Below are 22880 nucleotides of genomic sequence, written 5' to 3' on the forward strand. Positions count from 1 at the left end.
CTTCGCTCCTTTTACGACAGTTTTTTAATCTGAAATCGTGAAAAATTAAAAATCGCGACCGACGATAAGAATAAAATTTCAAAAGCAAAAAAAAAAAAAAAAAAGAAAGAAGGAAGAGAAACTATTCGAAAGAGAGAATAGTTTATGGCTTGGATTTGGAATAATCCACGTGTTACACAGGAATCCATAGATAGGTTGAAATGTGAGCTCGTAATTTTAACGCGTTGAACGTTGGCGTCTGTTTATGCGCACAGTTGAAAGATAAACACGTTACCGTGTGTTTGTATTCGCGCGTAATGATTATTATCTCAACTCTACGGTGCGAAAATAAAAAAATGATCGCGAGGTAGATACAGAATTTTTTTTTTTTTTTACAAAATTTCAGAATTTTTATAGCTCGCGCACGACTCGAACGATACGATTTTTAACGATATTCGTAATTTCGTACTTTGTTCGCTTCGTTCTTTTCCGAACGCTTGAAACGCACCTTAAGGTTCTCTCTTTGTTGCCAGTCTCCATCGGTTTAAATTTTCATTCGTTTCAATCTTAACTGCATTGTCATCAAAAGATTTTATATATCCGAATATACATGTTATATGTTGAGGAATGAAATTCTACAGATATATTGTAAAATAAACAATTTTTTATATTGAAAATTGAAACACATTATAAGAGGAAAATTATGAAAGTATGTATGATCAAACGTCACGTATTTCGTGTTTGACAGAACGAGTATAGACAAGGAGGGTGAATTAGTGAGAGAAGGATAGAGATAGGGTAAAAATTCGGGAATCAGCGCCATCTCTAGAGTGCCGCAAATGAAACTCGTAAAAAAGGACGGAAAATAGGAAGAGAAGGATGGAGATAGAATGGGAATTGACCTTAAGCGCCATCTGTGGAATAGTTTAAGAAACTTCAAGAAACACGTTTTCAGCATTTTTGTTCTAATATTCGAAAGATGGCGCTAAACCTCAATTCTTATCCTTTCTTACCGACCCTTCGAAGAAATGTCTTCGTTCTTCAAGAGATGGCGTTGATGATCAATTCTTATTCTCTCTCTATCCTTCTTTATTATTTGTTCTCCTTGTCTATATTTGAGTTTCATTTGAGGCACTCTAGAGATGGCGCTGATTTCCGAATTTTTATCCTATTTCTATCCTTCTCTTGTTATTTGCTCTCCTTGTCTATACTATTCGACAAAATTTATTCGCTGAAAAGAGAATTCTTATATTTTAATTAATTTTTCAATTGTCCTTCCGATTAATTAATTAAAAATCTAAAAATTACTTACAAATTACTACTTTTATTTAATTTGATGTTTTAATCGTTTAATAAATATAATATAGGTATAACAATAATATCCAATTATTATACTTTATATAATTTTTTTTTATTATTTTTCATACGTATAACTTTAACAACATCATTTAAATATAATTTTTTGCAAGCATAAAGAATCTATTATGCGATTTACATTCATTTCAATAAAACATTTATCTAATTTTAATAATTTTCTTCGCAGACTATACATAACATATATATATATAGAAAGAAAAAGAAACAATTTTTCTAACAATAATTCACTATGCACGTCAAATTTCAATTACATATGAAACAAATTTTTAATCTTGAGCATTGATTATATTATCATCGGAATACGTATTATTCTGACTTCGTACCGATATTTCCGGTGTCTCGACATTAGGACTTTTATCGATATCGCTATCGGAAGACGAAGTATCCTGAGGCAATTCGATTCCTTGAGTTAAAAGATTGGTTATTCTCTCAATGTCCACCGTATCATCCTGCTCTTGTATCTTCCTGAGGGCGTTCGAAACGATGCAAAGATCACCTCTCAGCTCACTCACCACTGCCGTGATCTTTTGAGCATCCGTCAACACTTCCACCGATTGCGTATAAGGATTATAACGTAATCCAAATGGCCGTTGTATTTGGTTCGCAAATGCTCTAAAAAATAAAAGACAGGTGTCAATATCCTCGTCCATTTTTTCGTCACATCAAAATTTATATATATATTTATATTTTATCATATATATATTATATTATATATATATATATATATATATATGTATATATATTATATTTATATTTTTTCTTTTTTTTTTTTGAATTTCGTAACGAATTACCGCATCTTCTCCTTCGCCTCCTCAAAACTGTCCGTATAGTAATAAGCATTTTGGAACGCAGTGATGATACACTCTTGCTTGCAAGTTATCTCCGGATCGAATCGGAAAGTTTTCTCGGGAACGGAGACCGCGTGTTTCAGTTCCGCGACGGAAGATAATAAACCAGCGCCATAAACGCGAAGTATGCCATCTTGTTTACATAATCCAAATTCCACAGTAAAGAAATAAAGCTGTAAAAAAAGAAACGTGAATTAAAAAAGAAAGAAAAAAAATTCCAATCATACTTTACTATAGCGAGGTAAACCCTTATTTTATTTTATTTTAAACTTTTGACGAGGTTAAGGAATTTTCTCGAGTGAAATATTTACAGTTGCTAATTTATTGATATCCTCGTCCGAGGCTCCGAGCGAAGCCAGTCCAAGCTCTTGCGAGAATTGGGCGAAACTTGGATTCGCTAGTAGCGGCATGTGACCCAACAATTCGTGACAGCAATCTCTATGGACGATTGAAAAGAATTAAAAAAGAGAAAAAAGAGAAAGAGAGAAAGAGAGAAAAAGAAAGAGAGAGAGAGAAATTAACAAAGATTACACAAGCATTACCTGTCTTATTGTCATTATTATGTTTTATACGATTTTAAAATAATTATTTATTTTTATCTTCTTTATTTCTACGATATGATTTCCAATCGCTTACGGTTCAGGTGTGTAAAAGGGATCGGACGAATGTCGAATGTACTGAGTGCAATGGAATACTCGGAAAGCGAGGCCAGCCAAAAAGTCTCTCGGTGATAGATAGCCAGCCACCGGTCGAAGTTGAAATCCAGTGGTGCCTAATGGTAATTGCAAACGATATTCTTTTTTTTCGTTTTTTCACTTTAATCCATTTTCTAATCATAATCGTTTACTTACGTTTCAAGAAAACATTTACATCTTGTAACTGTGGTATATTATCCTCTCTGTCAATTATATATATAATATCAATTATATTTTATAGATTTCGATTTCATATAAATATTTACCTATAACCGCAATATTTCACCAATTTTGGCCAATTCTCAAGATATTCGTTGCAAGCGTGTTTCTGATAAAGATGATGCAATTCACGAAAAACGGTTCCCCTAGAATAAATAAATATAAAATTATTCATACAAATATATTGTGTATATAAATAAATAAATAATTGTTGTTAAGATGTTTATTTCATTCTAAAATATCATCTTAGTAGACGCCTTAAACGTAGATTATTTATCTATCATTCTCCTCTATACATCGAAGGATAAATTGAATTACAGAAGTCGGTCGAAGATCGTGAGGATAAATTAAATGAGGACAATTAAGGGGCGTATTCAACGCGAGTCAATCTTGGCTCTTGTTCATTCGTTGTGCAAGGAGAGGAAAACTTTTTCCTAGTTATATTGGATTAGGATATTGTTTCGTAATTGCAAGGCAAAATCCCTAGGAAGATATCCCTAGAAAGAATCGAAGAATCTTTTTCTCGTCATCGATTAGCTTCGCGTTCGTCGAAGCACGTACGTAAGATTTTCGAGTAACGAGAGCAAGTTTTTCTTTTTCTCTTTTTCTCTCATCTCGAACTTTATTTTTCATTCTTTTTTTCTCTTTTTTTTTTCCTTTCGAAAATTATTGCTTTAATACGCGTTAAAGATACGAAATGAAATCGAAAGGAAAATTTGGACTGACCATGTCTTGATCTCTTCCTGAGTGTACTGAACTCGAGGAATCGCTTGGCCGCTGAAACAGAATTGATGAAATACGTTTTGATAAACGATCATTCCTTCTTTCCTACAACATTGAGTTTTGATTATAATTAATTAATTAATTAACGTACTATCTGTAATTGTTCGCTATATCCGCAAATTGTACCCGACGTTTGCGATAGATCGGATCTTTGAAGCCCTGAAAATATTCAATCGAATAATAATCACGTTAAATTAATTATCCTATCTCGAAAAGAGAAGAAAATAATTTGATCGACTCGGAAAAAGGAGAACGTACGGGATGATCTGCGTCCAATTCGGATCCGTACATGAGCACGTTTTGAGCCTGATCTAGATCCGATATTTTTCGTGGGAACCATGGCATATCTACCTCGCTGAAATCTGATGAAACAATACGAAAAGATACGAATAATAATTAATCTTCGAAATTACTTTGGAAGAAGAAAATTTCGTTTAAAAATTTCCTTTGAAAGAAAAATGATTATTTCGTAAATTATTTCGCAGTTCATTCGAAATTATTGGGAATAACTTGATTACGAATATATCCGAAATTTCGTACAAAAATTTCCTTTGAGAAAAAAAAATATTATTTCGCAGTTCATTCGAAATTATTGGGAATAATATAATTTGGATACGAATATATCCGAAATTTCGTATAAAAATTTCCTTCCTGGAAAAAAAAAGATTATTTCATAAATTATTTCGCAGTTCGTTCGAAATTATTGGGAATAACTTGGTTACGAATATATTCGAAATTTCCTTTGAGAAAAAGAAAATTATTATTTCATAAATTATTTCGCAGTTCATTCGAAATTATTGGGAATAATTTGGTTACGAATATATCCGAAATTTCATATAAAAATTTCCTTTAGAAAAAAAATGATTATTTCGCAGTATTTCGAAATGACTGGGAATAATTTGGTTACGAATATATATCCGAATGTAGGATGACTTACCGAAACTTGGGGCTGCGGAAAGGGATGGAGCGTGAGGGATACTTCCCATTTGCTCGTATTGCGCCAAATTAATTGCGGCAACTTCTCGGCTCAACATTCTCGTCAACTGTTCCATCCTTTTCGAATCGCACTCGACATCGACGAGGATCTCGTATTCCGAGCCGCGGCGCACCGATTTCCGTGACTCGATGTGAATCACATTCACTCCCAAATCCTTCGTACGAGAAAATCGCATCGAGAAAATATAAATTTCCATCATAAACTTAACAACTTATCTTCCATCTTTTCTTTTTCTTTTACCAAGAAACTTTTACCAATTTTAAAAAACTTTTTTACGCTCGAATATTTCTTAAGAGATACTTTTTTTTAAAAAGAATAACACAAGATTATCGTCACGTTATTTTTTACGTAGAAAAATAAAATTATAATCGTTTCAATCGTTATAATCGTTTTATCGTTAAATATCGTATACCTGAAAAACTTGCAATGCTCGTGCCAAGCCGCCGATTTGATTCTTCAACGAAAAAACGACGGAGTTCTTGTTGTCGTTGTTCGATTTGCGCTCGACCATGGGGATCTGAACGAACGAAAGAACGTATCTATCGCTTTACGTTATCTACCATTTCTTCTCTCTTTTACTTATTAACGTTATATCTCACTAATAAAAGATCAGTAATAACAATTTTTCGTGAAAATGAAAATACACGTCCATGTATAAGAAAAGAAAAGTAAAAGAGCAAATATACAAGAATATATACATAACCAATTTCGAATACAAACATCACTCGACTTGTGAATGGGGCTTCCTTCTTTAATGGCCCAGTTGTCGCCTCTTCTGTACAACCACACCCCGAGAAGACCTTTTCCAGAACCACTCATAATTAGACAATAGACAACAACCAATATTACAATCTTTCCTTCGAGAGAGAAACAAGATAGGAAAGAAGATATATTCACACGAAATACTCTTATTATACTATTTAAATAAAAACTATCTACTACTATCTTCTACTTAATCTTCTATTAGATTAATATTTCTACTCTTCCAACTCTCAATAATGCTTATTTTTTTAAGTTACAACACCGGCACAATTCCTCCTCCGAAATTAAAAAAAAGAGCAAGTTCAATGATTCGCCTCGTTCAAGGACCACGCGAGCAACAGTGTCCCGGTACCGGTATCCTCCGCTCTTCTTAAGACCTCGGTCCCCTCCGTCCACGCGCCTTCCTCAATCACCATCTGTTCGCGATTGGTCGACGCACAGCGGCACGAAGTTCCCCCATTGGTCGGATACAAGACTTTTCAATCCGGGGGTTGAAGAGGAGCGTTGTTGAGGCTCAACCCCCCTCGTTCAAACGGCGACGTTGCGTGCCGGTTCCAGGATATCTTCCTCACGTGACGTCACTGGAGTCCACGAAACTGTGGGGTGGTTTCTTCGACGCGATGAAATTGCAAGGTCCTCGGAACACTATTTTTTTTTTTTCTTCCTCCTTCATTCAAAGAATCGAATCTTTTTCGATGACTTTGAAACGGGTTCTTCTCACTGGTTTTCTGGGCCAAGCGAAATTAGTTCCGCCGAGGAAAAGACACGGATCCAACAAATCAGTCAGATTTGATACAATTCTAGGGAGGATTGTTGCGTCATTGTGTGCAATTGTATTATTATTATTATAATACCTTTGCTTCGATTTCACGATAAATAAATATTGATAATAATTGAATAAGATTATTAATTTATCCATAAGTACGAAACTTAAAATTCAGATTAATTTTAATTTACCTTTCGTTTCAAATATATGCGACAAAATGTTGCGCAATGTATTATAATATATATTAATATTTATACATATCAATAATCCAATAATTCGAAGTTGGAGGAACAATATATATATTGTTAGATATAAACCGACTATATCCTTGAACGAGAAAAGTGCTTTTCGAAGGGTGGGATTATTTAATTCTTCTTTTTTTTTCTTCTTTCCTTTCTTTCTTCCTTGGAAAGACAATCGTTCCAGCTTTCGTGTTTCTTTTTCCAAACGGAACAAAGAGCGCGTTTAATAAAAGCGGCTCCGACCACGCTCGTGGCAAAGCAGATGCAGCACATTACCAATGTCCATCACTTACCACTATCAGCTACCACCCCTTGCTGAATTATACCGCAACCGTTCCTCTGGCATTAAGAGAATTGAGAGTATCGTTCGATCAGCGGGCAGGGGGGATGTTTTATCGACCCTCTAAATCGCTTCTCCCGTCCAGTTTTATTTATCAATGATATTGATAAACAATTTGATCAAGAAACTTCGTATCGTGTTCTGTCGAAGATGACGACGATCGCTTTCAATATGACATTTCGTGTTGATCTGATAAAAGATTGAAAATTAATTACAAATGTTTTCTAACACGAGAAAATTTGTTCGAAGAAGGATTGATCAAAAAACTTACAATTAATAATTAAAATAATAATAATAATAAGAATATTATTGAATCGTATCTTCTTGTCGTACCCGCATCTTAGAAATTCACTTCTCATCTACGAAACATTGTATCTCGTATCTTACATCATCCTTTGAGCGAAAACTTGAACTTTCGTAATTTGTCTCCATTGTATCGCGAATAACTTTAAAGCGTTCAACGCATTGTCGAATAATTGAGATAGAAATATGATTTTTGTACGGAGAATAAAAAAAATCCTCTTGGGAAAATTTATACTCTATAATTTTTTTTTGTGAATACAAGTATTATTTTTCCAGGGAAATTTGCAGAATCATATTGGTCGATACATATTGGTTCTCTCTATAAATAATATTCTTGAAAAGGTTATCGAGCCATGTGTATATTTTTGCATAATTATCCAACATCTTAGATTTTAATATATATTGATTTAGTTTTAAAGATATACTTCTTTGTTTCATCAAATCATTAATCGATAAATTACATTTCAACTTTCTTCTGAATTCTCTGTACCAAAGTATTGATACAAATCGAGCTTTTTAAAAGATTTAATCGATTAGCGAAAAGTGGAAGAGGAAGTAAATACAGGACAAGACGATTGTTTGCCGAGAGAAAGATCCTTTTGGATCGTGCTCTTAGCACGAATAAGTGGGCTACTGATTCGAACAAAGAAGTTATTTACAGGAAAAAGAATGAATGAAAATTAAGAATTGGAAAAAAAAAGAAAAATATCTCATTTACATGGAATAAATTGAAAATGACGCTAATATTATATAGCGGTTCTATTATAGGCAGATTTTCGAACCAATTTAATTTTGGCGCGGATCCAATGCAATGAAAATCATGTACTAGTCTCTTATAGACAGTTTTTTACGTAAGCGAATAAACTAAACTAAATTTTGATTCAAGAAATCGCAAGAAGAAAATCACGAGTTCAATTGCGTAAAAGCTAAACTTTAAACGCTCTTAACTCGATTAACCAGTATTAATTATTCTCTCTATCAACTACTGTATTCCTCTCTCTCTATACTTATCTAAAATACCTACAAAATTATAATCCAATTTATCTAAACAAATACAAATCACAGATATTTATAAATAATTCATCCACAATGAAATTGCATTTACACATCTAATATTTCTTCTTGATATATATATATATTCCTATTTTACTGAATTCTTATAGCAAACATATATATAAATATAATTATAATACAGATATTTACAAATAATTCATCCACAATGAAATTACATTTACACATCTAATATTTCTCCTTGATATGTATATATATGTTCCTATTTTACTGAATTCTTATAGCAAACATATATATAAATACAATTATAATATAAATATTTACAAATAATTCATCCACAATGAAATTGCATTTACACATCTAATATTTTTCCTTGATATATATGTTCCTATTTTATTGAATTCTTATAGCTTCTTATATTCTATATAGAAAACATATATATAAATATAATTATAATACAGATATTTATAAATAATTCATCCACAATGAAATTGCATTTACACATCTAATATTTCTCCTTGATATATATATATATGTTCCTATTTTACTGAATTCTTATAGCAAGCATATATACATATACTATATACATATGCATATTCCTAGCAATAAAAAACATATTCAATACATTTCTTTCAATGTCCATTTCCATCATCAGAATTAAAGTGAAAAGTTTATCTCGAATTGCTCTATCCCCGGGATAAACTCTTACGAACAGAAATTCTACTCTTCTCAATTTATAGCATTGAAACGCGTTAAAAGGCTTCTTAACTAAGGGGAAGAACTCGCGAACCGATTCGATTCCCTGGTTTTTCCTTATCCAAAGAGCGATTTCGCTCTCTCTCCAAGCTACATAAAACTGTGGATCGTACGAAACGTATCAATATGTTGGTTTGCGCGAGTCTCGAGGCGGCGCGATCGGGTTGGCCCGATTGAAATATTAAATCGGGCAAAGGCGTATACGCGGCCAAGGCGTTTCAGGCCTCGGCTTCTCCCGTTCGATTTCCTGGCGGCGCGTCCACGGAAAATCATCGGATGCGCGACGCCCAACCACGCAGGAATCAATAGGGGGACGTCACGAGCGGCGTCGAAGCGTTGGTGCTCGGCCGTCGTCGTCTCTAACGTGAGCGACATCTTGCCTCTACTTTCCGGGGGTCGACGAGCAGCTCTCCTCCAGGCCGTCACGGCCGCCTTCAGGATCGACCCCACGCCGTGTTTTTTCATCGGTTCACCGGGAGAAATGGCCGACACCGAGTTCGAGGAATTTCGACATTACTTCGAAAGGCTTCCGCAGCATCTCAAGGCACCGCTCTCCAATTACACGTGAGCGTAATCCGAATTTTCTTTTCGTATCTGAAAGTAGGAGGGAATGTTAGTTGGGATCCTTAGTTAGGAAAGCTCTTGAAAATGTATACTTCTTCGGATAGAGCATCGATGACATCGTTTATCGCAATGTGGGTTTCGATGTCTATCTCCTTTTTTTATTTTTTTTCTTTTATTTTGTATATTGGGATATGGATTTTTAGACGGAACGTTTTTTGGTACAATGACCGATTTGAGGCGACCTTTGACGTAAAGGGACACCTTGAATGGGGGTTGCGTTATCGACGTTGTGACAGGGTTTCTGGTTGCTGTAATGGGTGACCGTATTTCCTTCAGGTTGAGTCATGAAACATTAGGGAAATGATGAGAAACGTGGTTACGAAATGGATTTAATTGATGACATTTGGAATCAACGTGTCAATTTTCATGATGCAGTGGAATTGCAATGATAACAGGGAATTCGTTTGATTTAATTTCTGATTCTTATCAATCTTATTCGTTTGTATAAGAATGCTTGTGATTTTCTTTTTATCATTCTATGTTATAATTGTCATTGTGCTTTTGCAGCTTGTTTCTATAACTTAATGAATAACTTAATGTATCTAATAAAAATCATCAATTTATTGTTTAGCACTACTTTGGTTTTATAGCATATTCGAGAAAAGATTAAAGTAGTAAGAAATTAAATTGAAAAGACTGTGCAAGGTGCGGTCTATGCTGCTGGATCATTTGACTGGATCCAAACAAATTGATTAATAGTTCCTTACTTTATGAAATTAATACATGTGTTATTATTTAATTAATTTTTCTTCTCTTTTATTTACATCATTTTATATTTGACGTGTTATTCCATATAATAATTTTTTCTTTTTAATTTCAAACGTTAACAGATAATTTAAATCCACGTTTTAAAAACTGGATATTTTAAAAATGGATAGTTTTTCTAGTCTATAAATTATACGTATCGATCGTGGATTGAAAATGCAACGTATAGATGACAATTTTCTTTATTTATGAATGCACATGTGCATTAAAACGGTGCGAAATAAAATCGATTGAAGTCTGCCGCGTATGTGAAATCGTTTTCACTTTATCTGTCAGTCTTAATTACTTGCTCAACAAATAAAACACACGGCTATTCATGGATGCATCCCAATTTTTTAATTATCTAATCCTTCGTCTTCCATTTGCAACAATAAATTGTTTGTAATCTTCAAACGATTATTTGTTCTCGTTTGATTACAACGAATAATTAAATTTATAAACTGTTTCATCTCTCAAGCAACTGAAATACGGATTCTTTTTTTTAACTAAATAAATAACATTGAAATATAAAAGATATATATACATGTACCAAGATTAACATAACATTTTCATTTACCTGTTAATAGAATTCAAGTATTTCTTGATTATATATAAGATTAAAAAATGAAGCTTCAAATTAAATATCCAAGTCTGCAACAATATATCACGAGTGACATTTTATGATAATTCGTTGTCAACTTGGATATACTTGACTTTTAAAACCGTTTTTACAGAAGATGTATCAAAACACGACGTATCGATCTCGGTTAAAAAATTTCTACCTAAATTTTTCTGCGTTTTGAACGATTAATTAATTAATTTTCCAAATTATCATTCGAAATAGGCTTGTCCACGATGTGATGATAGACGATTCGCCGACCTCGTCGCAGGATAGCGATGCGGAGGTGGAGAGATCTTGCGACGGAGTTGCTGTCGATTCCGAGGATGAGGAAGTGGTGGTCATTCATCGGCACGATAACCAAAGCGGGCATACTTCTGGAGATGACAGCGAGGATCTTGATCATAATTGTTCCATTGTAGCTGATAGCGACTTTAGGTTGGTAACCTCGTAAGTGTTAACCTACTTCTTCTTTGGCCTGCAAAGATAGATTTTTTTATTAAACTTATGTACTTGCTTTAAAGACTGTGATACTGAGAAATTATCGAATTATTATTTGGTCAAAACTTTTTTTTTTCTACGTGTCATGTAATATATCATTGACACGATGTAAATTGAAGTTTTAAATAATTCGTCTTGAACTTTTATTCAAAATAATTAGAGGATTTGCTTGAAGGAATATATCGAGTTTTAATTATAATTTTCGAAGCGAATAATTATAATTATCTCTAATTACTTCGAAAGTGTAACTTCTGAATTATTTTTTACCTTCAATTAATTACATATATCATTAGCATTGATTGAGAATATATTCAAAAATTTAATCTTGCATCTAATACAAACCTTTATTTTTTTGAGCATAACTTGCATGCAAGAAGTATGTACCCGTTTTAACATCAATACGAAACATTCTCAAATTTCCTTTCATAGATCTAGAAGGTTATAATTATTTCCAAACGTTCTCTATTTCGTTTAAAAAAAAGCTATCGATACTTTTTCATTTATCTATCGATATACGCATTTTAAAAATGCATTATGGTTCAGGCAAATTTGCACGTCACCATTGTATTTAAACAACTAGGATAGTTCGATATCATGTGTGTCTTGCATCTACAGAAGAAGTAAAAATCCCTTTATATAGTCGAAACATTGAGAACAAATTGCACGACATAACCTATAATGACGGATGTAATTCGAAAACCTCGTATATATCGATCGAATTAAATTTGCTAAGAAAAGAAAAAGAAATATTTATTATTCGTTCAAGAAATTCTATTTGATGCTTTTCAAAAAATAAAATCAAACCTTGTGATCCGTTCTCAATTGTGATCTTGTGTAACTTGGTAGTGGTAGCGGATATTCCAAGAACAAAACAAACAAAAAGAAAAAAAAAAAGAAGTACAACCTACACACTTTAAATGGCATGGTGAAAGGTAGCTTAGCTCACTACACAACTACCCTTGGGTGACATTAGCTTGTTCGGTGGACTGAGCAGCAGGGGTCGATCAGCAGGCGTCGGTGGACCGGGTCCTGGTGGAGGTAGCACTACCGGATCCGGTAACGGTGGTAGAGATAGCGTAGTCAGCGACGTCGGGGATTCCTGTTCGAGTTTGAGTTCCTGGCCGACACCGGAACATGTGCCCTCGAATCGTCCCGGAAGCGGTAGCACCGAGCGCAGACGTCGAAGATTACCGGAAATCCCTAAAACGAAGAAATGTAAGAGAATTAAAGATGTAAATAATACCGATGTTTATATTGTATCCTAGATTAGATTACCTCACCTTAAATTCGAGTAAATCAAATCCTTCTTAAGTTATGTATATTGTAAGACAGAGTAGAAGCGATAGCTCATTGGAAAACTCGTTCATCATAGCTTTATTATTATTATACATTTACCTCGTGTTTTCCTCGCGAGAAAGAATATGATAGACAATGATATAAATAAATGATTTCTTCAGCATCTTTTATCGAGAAAGGTTGGTAAAAGGAAGAGGGATTGTTGAAGATTGAAAAACGAGGCTCCAAATTAAATATCCAAGTCTGCAATCAAACATATCACGAGTGAATATTTATCATATCGTTATAAGCTTCTCATCATCTATTGCGATTCACCGATCACTGACAATCACCGCATATTTAACCGCAGAATCGACGACCGCAGCGAAAGAAAATCCATAATGACATTTAACTTACGTCATACCACTTGTTTGAGATCCATACATCTGATCATGACTTACATGCAGTTACGATTGGTTATATTTGTAGTTATACAATGATATGTATCAAATGCGTTATGATTACGCAATGATTTTTTTTATATACATTCAGAAGCAGAATATATAAAGTTCTCACGCTTTCTTCGAGCATCTTGTTGTTGTTGTTTCAGAAGAAGGTAGTCATTCGTTTCATTCGTTCCCTTCAATTCAAAATTATATACAATTGAATTATCGTTCGTTTCGTTGGAATAATTTTATAAATTTAAAACATTTTTCTTCCAGCTCTACCTATTGGACAAACGTCTATGCAGTCCTCGTCGTCTCTGGCAGACGAATTGAACGCAGCAACTGGTTCTAATTCCAGCCGACCGCATTTAGTTTTACGAAAATGTCATTCAAGGCTCCGTCACGAGGACAGTTCGCCCGACAGCGAGCGAATGGCCACCGACAGTGGCCATTCCACTGCTCACTCGCCAGAAAATGGGCCAAAAAGTGTATCGCCGATACCTTGTAACACATTACAGAACACGGACTCTGTCTCGCCGAGTAGTACACCAGGTGACTTTTTCTCGTTTTACGGCAAACTTGCTACGCAAAAATAACGCTTATTTGATAGAAATTTTTATATTTCTTTATAACGATTGATAAAATTATTATTGTTGTTACTTACAATTTTCATTGTAATTTTCATCGTAATGCTCTCGTGTCGCTTCGAAGGAAGCGGCGGTGTACCGTTTACTCAACTGGAACTATTGGAGGCAACGCATCGAGGATTGCACAAATTCGTGCCAAGACACCACGATGAGATCGATCTTGAAATTGGCGATCCTATTTACGTTCAAAAAGAGGCCGACGACCTATGGTGTGAAGGTTCGAACACTCTTTATCAAAGTTTTCGAGACTTTCTCTAAAAATACGCGACACATAACCTATCATTTTTTCTCTTACGTACTTATCGCATTGAAGGTGTGAACCTGAGAACAGGTCGGCAAGGTATCTTCCCCTCGGCTTATGCGGTCGACATGGATTACAGTGATTTTGATCCATCGGCACCAAAAGTGAAAAGGGAACGATACCTTTTAGGTTATTTGGGCTCCGTCGAGACGTTGGCACACAAAGGTACTGGCGTTGTTTGTCAAGCGGTACGAAGAATCGTCGGAAATTCACAAGAGTCACCTGTTTCACAAAGTTGTATCTTAGAAGTATCCGATCAAGGTCTTCGAATGGTCGATAGGAGTAAACCACGGGTAATTGAATACAATCGATTCGAATTAAATTAAATAATACGAACGAAAAGTATACAGAGTGGCGCAATCTCTCGTTAAAATTATAGTATTTCCTTTATATCGATTCGATAATTCAACCGTTCCATTTTTTCTTTTCCCTTTCTTGTTTCTTTTAGAAAAATCAAGGACCTTGCCACGACTATTTCTACTCGCTTAAGAATGTCTCATTCTGCGCCTTTCATCCTCGCGATCATCGCTACCTCGGCTTCATCACGAAGCATCCTACGTTGCAAAGGTTCGCTTGTCACGTGTTCATCGGCCAAGAATCCACGAGGCCCGTTGCCGAAGCTGTCGGGTATGTATATCGTTCTATTCTTTCTTCTTATTATTATTTCGTTATATCTTCATCGAATAATACATTATTTCATTTAATTTTTCTCTGAAAATCAATTTTGGATTGAAATTAATTTAAATTTCTTTGTTCATCGAAAGTTATATTCATACTTTCGTATGAAATCCACATTCAATACGATGATAATTAGAATCTTCGAACTTATAAAACGATTGTTAGAAGGATGATTATTATGATTATTATTATTTGAATGCACAATATTTATATTTTTTTTTTTTCATAGGCGTGCTTTTCATCGGTTCTACACGAAGTTCATCGAGACTGCTTTCCCGATAGAGGATATTTATATCGAATAGATTATACTGCTGGCCTGTCGTATAGCGGCTATGGAGGAAAAGATAAATCTCACATTCCTTTGTCCCATGTACATACTGCCCTTAGTTGTAGATAACTGAAAGAAAAAAAATGATTAACGCGAATCAAACACCCAATTTCGAGCAACTTCGGGAAGCGTCACGACGGGACCGACTATGTCAATGTCGTCTAATTTTTTGTTTTTTAACATTTTATAATTTAATTTATTATAATTTTATATTTCGATCGTTTCTCGTCTTTCTTATCCACTTCCAAACTCGTACTTGTCACTTTCCATTCACGCACGAATCGATCCATCGTTAAACTACTACGAACAATATCATTAATCGCAATAATCTTTCTCACTTTCGTTTCTTTTCATTTCTGCGATGGGACGCGGTGACTTGAACTCCGGGTGAAAAAAAAAAATCTTTAATATTTAAATAACTACTAATACTAATTACTTACCAGATAAGAATTAATCGCTAACCTTTCGATCCTTCGACCAAATATCCATATAGCGACACGTAGAACGAGACAAAAACAGACAATAGTGTGGATCGTTCCAATGTTTTATTTTTTAAATAAAAATAAAATCGAACAATTTCGTTTGAATTCTCTCTTTTTTTTTTCTTTTTTTTTTTATATATATATATAATTTTTTTATCGTGTCGACTGATCGATTTTTATTTCGACCGTCTAAACGTTTCGAATTTGCTTTCGCTCCGAATTACGTTTAAATTATGGCAACGAAAGAATATCGTTTTCCGTGAAAGAAAGAAAGAAAACGACATCTCCAAACGCGCCAACAGATATTATTGTATTGTATTTTAGAGACACGTCTATTTTTCTATCTTTCTTTTTGAAAGAATCGTTAATTATAGATTGCGTTGTAAACTATAAGGCTTAAACGATCTATTCAATTACGCGAGCTCTGGATGATTCGAATCGCAAAACGACGATTGATCGAAACGCACATTGGCCTCCCTGAAACTCGATCATCACTATCGATTGTACTGCGTTTGTGCAGCGTTTCGCGAACTGTCATGGCAGGACGAATCAAATCGCACGCACCGAACGATGAAATATCGATCTATAATATAATATATATAAAAAAGAAAAAAAAAAGAAATATATAAATAATCGCGATTATTAATTTGTACCACTCTTATTCTAATGTTCGATCGTGTGTCTCATGATAAGTCTCGTACGAAATTTCTTACCTGATTAAATATTTCTTCGATATATTTTTATCTTATAACCAAAAAAACTTTATTATCAATTTTGTCAAATTATTTTCCTTCTCTTGTACATATTAAAAATTGATCAATCTTTTTAACTATTATCATTTATACGATTACGTGCTTGGGATTTGATCCACGCTGTACACGTATTGAACTGCTCGGTTATACAGTATGTTGAATAAAAATTGAGAGACAAATTGCAGTGCTTACTCATTGCTAGGAGACTCTTGTCTGCACCATCGTCTATCAATTATACGTGCCTTTGATTGAGATCGCCTCGAGTATCGTGCCTTTCCGATTATTTTCTCATACAGGTACAAATTAATATCATCCGCGTGTGTATAAGTCACTTATTCTTGAATTTTTTCATAAACTGCATCATCGAGTAGAATAAAAAGGTGCGTGATGCAAAAAAAAACGAATCACTTTGACTATATTTATGTCCGTTACCTCCAAAACTTTAAATTAAAAAAACGTCGATTTAATTGTGATGAAGAAAAAGAGAAAAATTTTTTTCCTGAAACCTGTGTTACATATATCGTATATTCTTTCTTCTCGATTTTAATTTCTCGATGTTTTGTCGTCGATACATTAGATTGGGGATTCGATTCGATTTTTCGCTCGATCGATATATGTATAAATTAAGATACACCTAGTTACAATTTTCGTAGCGGATAAATCCTTGTTATCAATTTTTTTTTTCTTATCTCGGTAGATACGTATATAAATGGAACAAAAGGCCTTGTTTATATTTCGAGTTGAACGACTCGAAAAATACACGCTTCTTTCGTTCGCGAGATATCTTCGGAAGCGTCGGCCATTTGTTCTTTTCTCAATACTCACGATCCAAATGAATCCTACGTAACTTAGCGGAACGATTTACTTGTTTCTTAGATGAATGCTCAAAAAAAGAAAAAGAAAAAGAAGAAGAAAAAGAAATAAGAAAGAAACAAATGTTTAAAAACAAGAATTTTACGGGGACAAATAAAATATTATAAAATATACACATAGAAAGATAAAATGATCGCAGCTCGAAAGAATATGAGGAAATGCTATCAGTTATATGGTGATGTTTAATGTGATAAGGTCTGTAATACTTTGCAGGATGGTCGGTCTTGCAGTTATTTTAAGATCCTGTTGTGTAATAAAATATAAACTCATAATTTTAAATATTTTATTATCTTATTGTAATTTTTTTTATATTGGAACAATTAAATATATATTGAACGTGCATTAGATTCTATGAAACAGATAGGACAGATTAGGAGTAAAATACATTTGAAATGAGGGTTGTAATCTTTGTAATTTTCATATAATTTTTTTTACATATATTTCTTTCAGGCAGTATTATTTACAAAAATGTTCCACCTTCTACGAAGTCTTGATAATTCAGTCTTGACACAAGTTATACGTGTATATGATCCCAATTCATCATTATATTTCTGCTTTTCGATTATATTAAGAAATTTATATTCTTTTTCCATATTCATCATTTATGCTTGCTTATATATGCGTTTTTATTATAATTATTACTCGTATTAAATATATTTAAAAACAGAAATTAGAAAATGATTACTACAAGAACGCAATCCATTAGATATATATATAGTTATTAAAAAAAAAAAAAAAAAAAAGATAAAAATATACATTTTACTCGTTTTCTTTTCGTTTTCATTTCATTTCGGAGATTGGATGAAAAACGAGTCCCTTTTTTTCGAAATTAATGTTGTTATGTATGTATATATATATATATATGTATGATAAATTTTCATTTTTTTTTTTTTTTTTTTTTTAAATTCATTCGTTCCAACTTCTAATGCTGACACGAGCAACGCGACTGTAAACATTTTTATAAATTTCTGCATGAATCAATCAATCCTCATCGTGCACAGTAATATTCTTTCTCTCGATTCTTTTTCTCGATTTGGAAGAACAGAGGAACGGAATTCAGTTACATATTTTTCTATCGTTCTTTGGCAATCTACGAAGAGCTATACACCGCCAATATTACACAAATTTCTTATTATCTTTCGACATTAATCCTTTGAAAATTCCTTTGATGATGATAATAATCCAGCAATTATCATTTATTAACATCAATATATTCACAACGGAACATAAATATATATATATATATATATATATATGTATATACATAAAAAAAAAATGGGCATAAAATTAACGTAAAAAATATTTAAGGGCGTACGTGAAGTTCGTAAAAATACTTAATCAAAGTGATAATATAATGGTTTTTAATTAAACAATTAAACTTATCATTTTATTATGCTCTCGTCCAACATACAAACGTATAGTTGGAAGTAATTCGGTGGTGCATTTCTCTTCAAAGAAGCTCATAAAATGCGAATCACATTCGCAGATATCTTAACAGCTACGGTAAAATGTACACAGTGTTCGAGAAATCTTCGAAAGCACCGAGTTTTTTTAAAGTTAAAATAGCCTGTACAAAGATGTTTGCTCGATAATTCGTTTTGTACACGAAAGCGAATATATGTGTCGTTTCTTTTTTTTTTTTTTTTTTTTTTATTTTAATTTCATTAAATCCGATTAATAATGGAATTTAAAACCGATATTTCCAATTCACTGTGTGTGTGTGTGTGTGTGTACGTGTGTGTGAAAAATATATCTTAAATACAAGCTTATAAAGATATATCTGACGATAGAAAAAACGACTCACATATTCCATAATTAAAATGGAGATTTTAACTTTGAATTATTATTATTTTAGGTTATTTTCGTTATTCTTAAAAGATAAATAATTAATATATTACTATGCGGTTACCTTACGCAAAAGCGTAATACTGTCATCATGAAATTTCAGTTTTTCTTTTCTTTTCTTCTTTCTTACTTCTTACTTTTCTCTCTTCTCTCTTTTTTTCTTTTTTCTTTTTTTTTTTTTCTTTTCCTTTTTCTTTGCGGAAAACGAGCACACGATAAATTTGTTTTTTTTCATATCTATCCTCCTTCCATTTTTACAAACAAGATTACGAAGAGACAACCGCTTTATATATAAAAACTTTTGTAACATTGCTTGATGCACAGAATGTAGATTGCAAAAATTAATATTTTAATTCGACCACACAATAATTCGAAAGATGCCATTTTTTTTTACTTTACTTAAAGATATATGTGTAGAAATATACAAGGATGTAAAACACAATTGTATTGAATTGTGCTTCGCGTATGTTAACTTACAGAAATAAATTGTAAAAATCACTTATGTGCAAACAGCAGAGTATAAAATATATAATAAAGATATAGATATTTACAGTATTATAAGATTAAATGTTTAGCGAATTCTGTAGTGCCATCTGTTCGTGTCACGTTCTGCTCATTTATTATTATGTTCTAAATCGGGCAGAGATTTTGATTCTTTTTTTTTTTTTTCTTTTTCTTTTTTTTTTTTGAGTGAAAGAGCAGATTATATTGAATATATAACTATTATACATTTTTCTCACTGCCCTCGATAAATGTTATATATATATATATAGATGTGACATTATATACTGATCATATTTTACTTCAAGAGGCTTCAAGAAACACATAAAAATCACTTATACGTATTATAATGTTTTTAATTAACAAGATATTATAGATACTACATATCTTGATCACTTCGTAATTAGTTTAATAACAATTAATTGTAGAAATACAATTTCTATATGCATAGTTTGAAACATACAAAACAATGAGCACAATGGCCAGGCTTGAAATGCCAAAGATCACAAAACACATGAACAATTTGATAGATTAAAGAGAGTGACACTAAATACAGACACTTTAAACTTGCTGTTTGTACTATAATGATCATGACAAATTGGAAAGTCTGCCATTCACTTAACTAAACATCCCGATACAATGTAATGTGAATTACATTGTAGGATCATTTATATTTTCACTAACAGTATATGATAATATATAAAAAAGTTTGAATCTTTATCAACATCGAGCAATCATGAGGCAAGGATAATCGAATCCTCTTAACCATAAAAATGAGCATAGTTTATATCTCAAGCTTTTCTTAATATTATACATTTATATATTATAATCCTAGTTGAAAAAAAAAAAAAAACAAAAATAAAATGACATGATATACCTCAATATGTTTGACATCGATGTCAATGACATAAAAACGAATTAACGATCATTTTTTTTACAATGAACATGTTGTGTACATGTATAAGAATTTATACGCAGAATTAATACCCCTTTTTCGTAATTTCATAATTTTTATTCGTACAAAGCATAGATTAAAAATAATTTTCAATTAAAATAAATACATACATATATAAATATGTATGTATGTATATATATATATATGTAGCTTCTCTCAAATTCAATTTAAATCTATAAATATTATTATTTTGAATAATATCATGTCTACAATGCTTTGCCGTCTTATTTTTAAAATCTACGCTAAAAGGGGTAAAAAAACTGCTCAAACATTAAAACATCATTTTTAAACTACAATTCTAAATTCTACTGATATCATAATTCGCATCAGTACGCAAGAGTATGAAAAACTCTTTAATGTATTTGGGAAATAGCACACGAGTTGCAAATAGATATATAACATGAATGAATGATGAATAATTCACAAAAAAAAAAACCCAGTGATTTCTTTAATCGGTAATAATACCAATCGATAAGACATTCGGAATTATTTACAATTTATCAGCCTTATTTATGCTTGTACATAGGAAACTGGAACTAAATGATATACATATAGATCTATTATTCATATGTGTTGAATATATCCATAATGTATGCGCTCTTATAATTTTTTTCAGTGCATAACTTTCCATTCTGTATATTTTATTTTTTACATTGGATTCATTTGTTTGATTATGCTTGTTTATGATTTTTATATGATTCATTAGATAAAAAAAAAAATCGTGATTAATAGTATATGTATTTTTTAATAATATCACATATTAGTTAATCACGAAAATTTTATACTACTTATAGTAGATACTAAAGCTTAACTATAATTAATAAAATAATATAAAGCAACACGGTATTGGGTGGATAACAAGGCCAGTAAAGTCTAAAAATTCATCATAACAAAATAATTTACAATCACGAAATATAACGTATAAAATACCAAGTTCTCTCAAAAATTTCATTATGAAAAAATGATAATTTTAATTATCATTATCTTCCAATGAAATATATATTTAAAAAAAAAAAAAAAAAAAAAAAAGATAACAAGTCAATATGTAAAATGCTTAAAAGTGCATATGTATGTTACAAATAATGCATGTAAATATTCAGAGAAATAATAATAACAATCCACACAATTTTCAAAATTGTTTTAAAAAAAAAAAAGAAATCGATAGAAATCGAGACAGTCAATTTGTTATAGAATTATTTCACGTAACAATAGTAAAAAGGTACAATTATATATAATTAATATTCTTTTTATAATATGTTTTTTTATAAGCATATTTTTTTGTCTAAAACAGAAATTTTGTACTAGAAATTTGCTTTTTTTTTTTATAATTTTGAATTCCAATAATTAATTAATAGGATTTAAACAGAACTGGTACTGTATCCATCCGATATATATAGTACATATACATATCATAGTCATTCGACGTGGAGATAATTTTCGTTCTCGATCGAGAACAATAGCCAAGCACAAACAGTCCTGGAGGCTAAATAAATAGCGTAGACGCTTAAAATTGGCTTCACGCTATATAAAAGTTAATTATGATAAAATTTGAAAACTGCGCAACATTGGACCTTCAAAACTGTAAAACGTGCCCATCATATACAATACAATTTACGTATATGTTTCATCAAGCAGTTATTGAAATATATGTTTATTTATATGTATGCCAAACATGGCGATGTATAATGTCCATACTAGACTTTCAAAAAGTCTTCTCTATGAATAGATGTAAAATATACATCTTGATTATTTTATACATTGTCTACTTATGATGCTTCTTCTTACTTCAGTTTAAAAACACAGAATATTGAAGTTTTCTTAATCGACACTACATTTTCACTAGACGTCTTTGATAATAAATATTATTATCTTTCCTTTGTTGAATTGTAATAAGTCGATTATTATGCAATTGCAGATTGTTACGTTCTTCTTCTACTTCGTTATTGGTTGAGAAATAAATTGTAATAAACTTCATTGAAATATTCAATGTGCAATGATATGCACACTTTTGTTTGTCAATTGTATATTTCTTAAGAATAGTTATCTTCCAAAGAAATATTTTGTTAAAATTAATTCCAAACTTTGAATTTTATTTTTACACACCAATATTATGTTTTATATTTATTTGCATATGATCTTTTTGTAAAGTCTCGAGAATTTGTTTCTGCATATTATGTTCTACCTAAAATTCATAATAATTGTTTTAAATTTTTTAAATATTTATTTTTAAA

At 32.0% G+C, this 22880-nt stretch overlaps 3 protein-coding genes and 1 long non-coding RNA gene across 17 annotated transcripts in view; 1 reads left to right on the forward strand and 3 right to left on the reverse strand.

Moving 5' to 3' along the window:
- Window positions 1-1377: 1377 nt before the first annotated feature.
- LOC411200 (tryptophan 5-hydroxylase 1) lies at window positions 1378-6010 on the reverse strand. Its single transcript, XM_394674.6, has 12 exons — window positions 5619-6010; window positions 5311-5415; window positions 4839-5052; window positions 4160-4263; window positions 3993-4060; window positions 3845-3895; window positions 3166-3264; window positions 3056-3102; window positions 2841-2976; window positions 2516-2642; window positions 2148-2377; window positions 1378-1968 (listed from the first exon to the last, which is right to left on the reverse strand). The coding sequence occupies exons 1-12, from the start codon at window positions 5715-5717 to the stop codon at window positions 1623-1625; spliced, it is 1626 nt and encodes a 541-aa protein (XP_394674.3). The 5' UTR covers window positions 5718-6010; the 3' UTR covers window positions 1378-1622.
- A 3454-nt stretch (window positions 6011-9464) lies between these two features.
- LOC408916 (JNK-interacting protein 1) lies at window positions 9465-17627 on the forward strand. 4 transcript variants are annotated; one of them, XM_006568329.3, is made up of 8 exons: window positions 9465-9642; window positions 11291-11515; window positions 12540-12781; window positions 13564-13839; window positions 13999-14151; window positions 14248-14528; window positions 14684-14862; window positions 15143-17627. In XM_006568329.3, exons 1-8 carry the CDS (start codon window positions 9560-9562, stop codon window positions 15213-15215), a joined length of 1512 nt encoding a protein of 503 aa, XP_006568392.1. In that variant the 5' UTR covers window positions 9465-9559; the 3' UTR covers window positions 15216-17627. The 4 variants fall into 4 exon arrangements, with proteins under 4 accessions (XP_006568392.1, XP_006568394.1, XP_006568393.1 ...); XM_006568331.3 differs by having other exon boundaries at window positions 12561-12781; XM_006568330.3 differs by having other exon boundaries at window positions 11291-11503.
- Window positions 9540-14702, reverse strand: LOC102655868. Of its 10 annotated transcripts, none has more exons than XR_003305036.1 (9): window positions 14573-14702; window positions 14234-14457; window positions 13952-14138; window positions 13570-13869; window positions 13418-13481; window positions 12847-13105; window positions 11909-12766; window positions 11024-11543; window positions 10634-10927 (listed from the first exon to the last, which is right to left on the reverse strand). It is a non-coding gene; the product is annotated as an uncharacterized LOC102655868 (long non-coding RNA). The 10 variants fall into 10 exon arrangements; XR_003305038.1 differs by having other exon boundaries at window positions 12962-13105; window positions 13259-13481; XR_003305033.1 differs by having other exon boundaries at window positions 13259-13481.
- A 570-nt stretch (window positions 17628-18197) lies between the features above and the next one.
- LOC411534 (circadian locomoter output cycles protein kaput) overlaps window positions 18198-22880 on the reverse strand; it is a 72487-nt gene continuing 67804 nt past the window's right edge. For both annotated transcript variants that reach the window (XM_006568328.3, XM_395005.7), the window contains one exon: window positions 18198-22831. In XM_006568328.3, the coding sequence (XP_006568391.2) occupies window positions 22745-22831 (87 nt within the window). In that variant the 3' untranslated portion in view covers window positions 18198-22744. The remainder of the gene's footprint in view (window positions 22832-22880) is intronic.

The sequence above is a fragment of the Apis mellifera genome, linkage group LG7, assembly GCF_003254395.2.
Source record: "Apis mellifera strain DH4 linkage group LG7, Amel_HAv3.1, whole genome shotgun sequence".
Lineage (NCBI taxonomy): Eukaryota > Metazoa > Arthropoda > Insecta > Hymenoptera > Apidae > Apis > Apis mellifera.

What these genes read in the sequence shown, in the direction of transcription:
- LOC411200 (XM_394674.6), bottom strand. Translation starts at nt 5,717, where the DNA reads ATGAGTGGTTCTGGAAAAGGTCTTCTCGGGGTGTGGTTGTACAGAAGA. An exon ending in TTCCGCAGCCCCAAGTTTCG is followed by an intron (nt 4,264 to 4,838) that starts GTAAGTCATCCT and finishes TTGTTTCATCAG; the next exon opens with ATTTCAGCGAGGTAGATATG. An exon ending in GAGGCGAAGGAGAAGATGCG is followed by an intron (nt 1,969 to 2,147) that starts GTAATTCGTTAC and finishes TTTATTTTTTAG; the next exon opens with AGCATTTGCGAACCAAATAC.
- LOC408916 (XM_006568329.3), top strand. Translation starts at nt 9,560, where the DNA reads ATGGCCGACACCGAGTTCGAGGAATTTCGACATTACTTCGAAAGGCTT. An exon ending in CTCGCCGAGTAGTACACCAG is followed by an intron (nt 13,840 to 13,998) that starts GTGACTTTTTCT and finishes GTCGCTTCGAAG; the next exon opens with GAAGCGGCGGTGTACCGTTT. An exon ending in CGACGACCTATGGTGTGAAG is followed by an intron (nt 14,152 to 14,247) that starts GTTCGAACACTC and finishes ATCGCATTGAAG; the next exon opens with GTGTGAACCTGAGAACAGGT.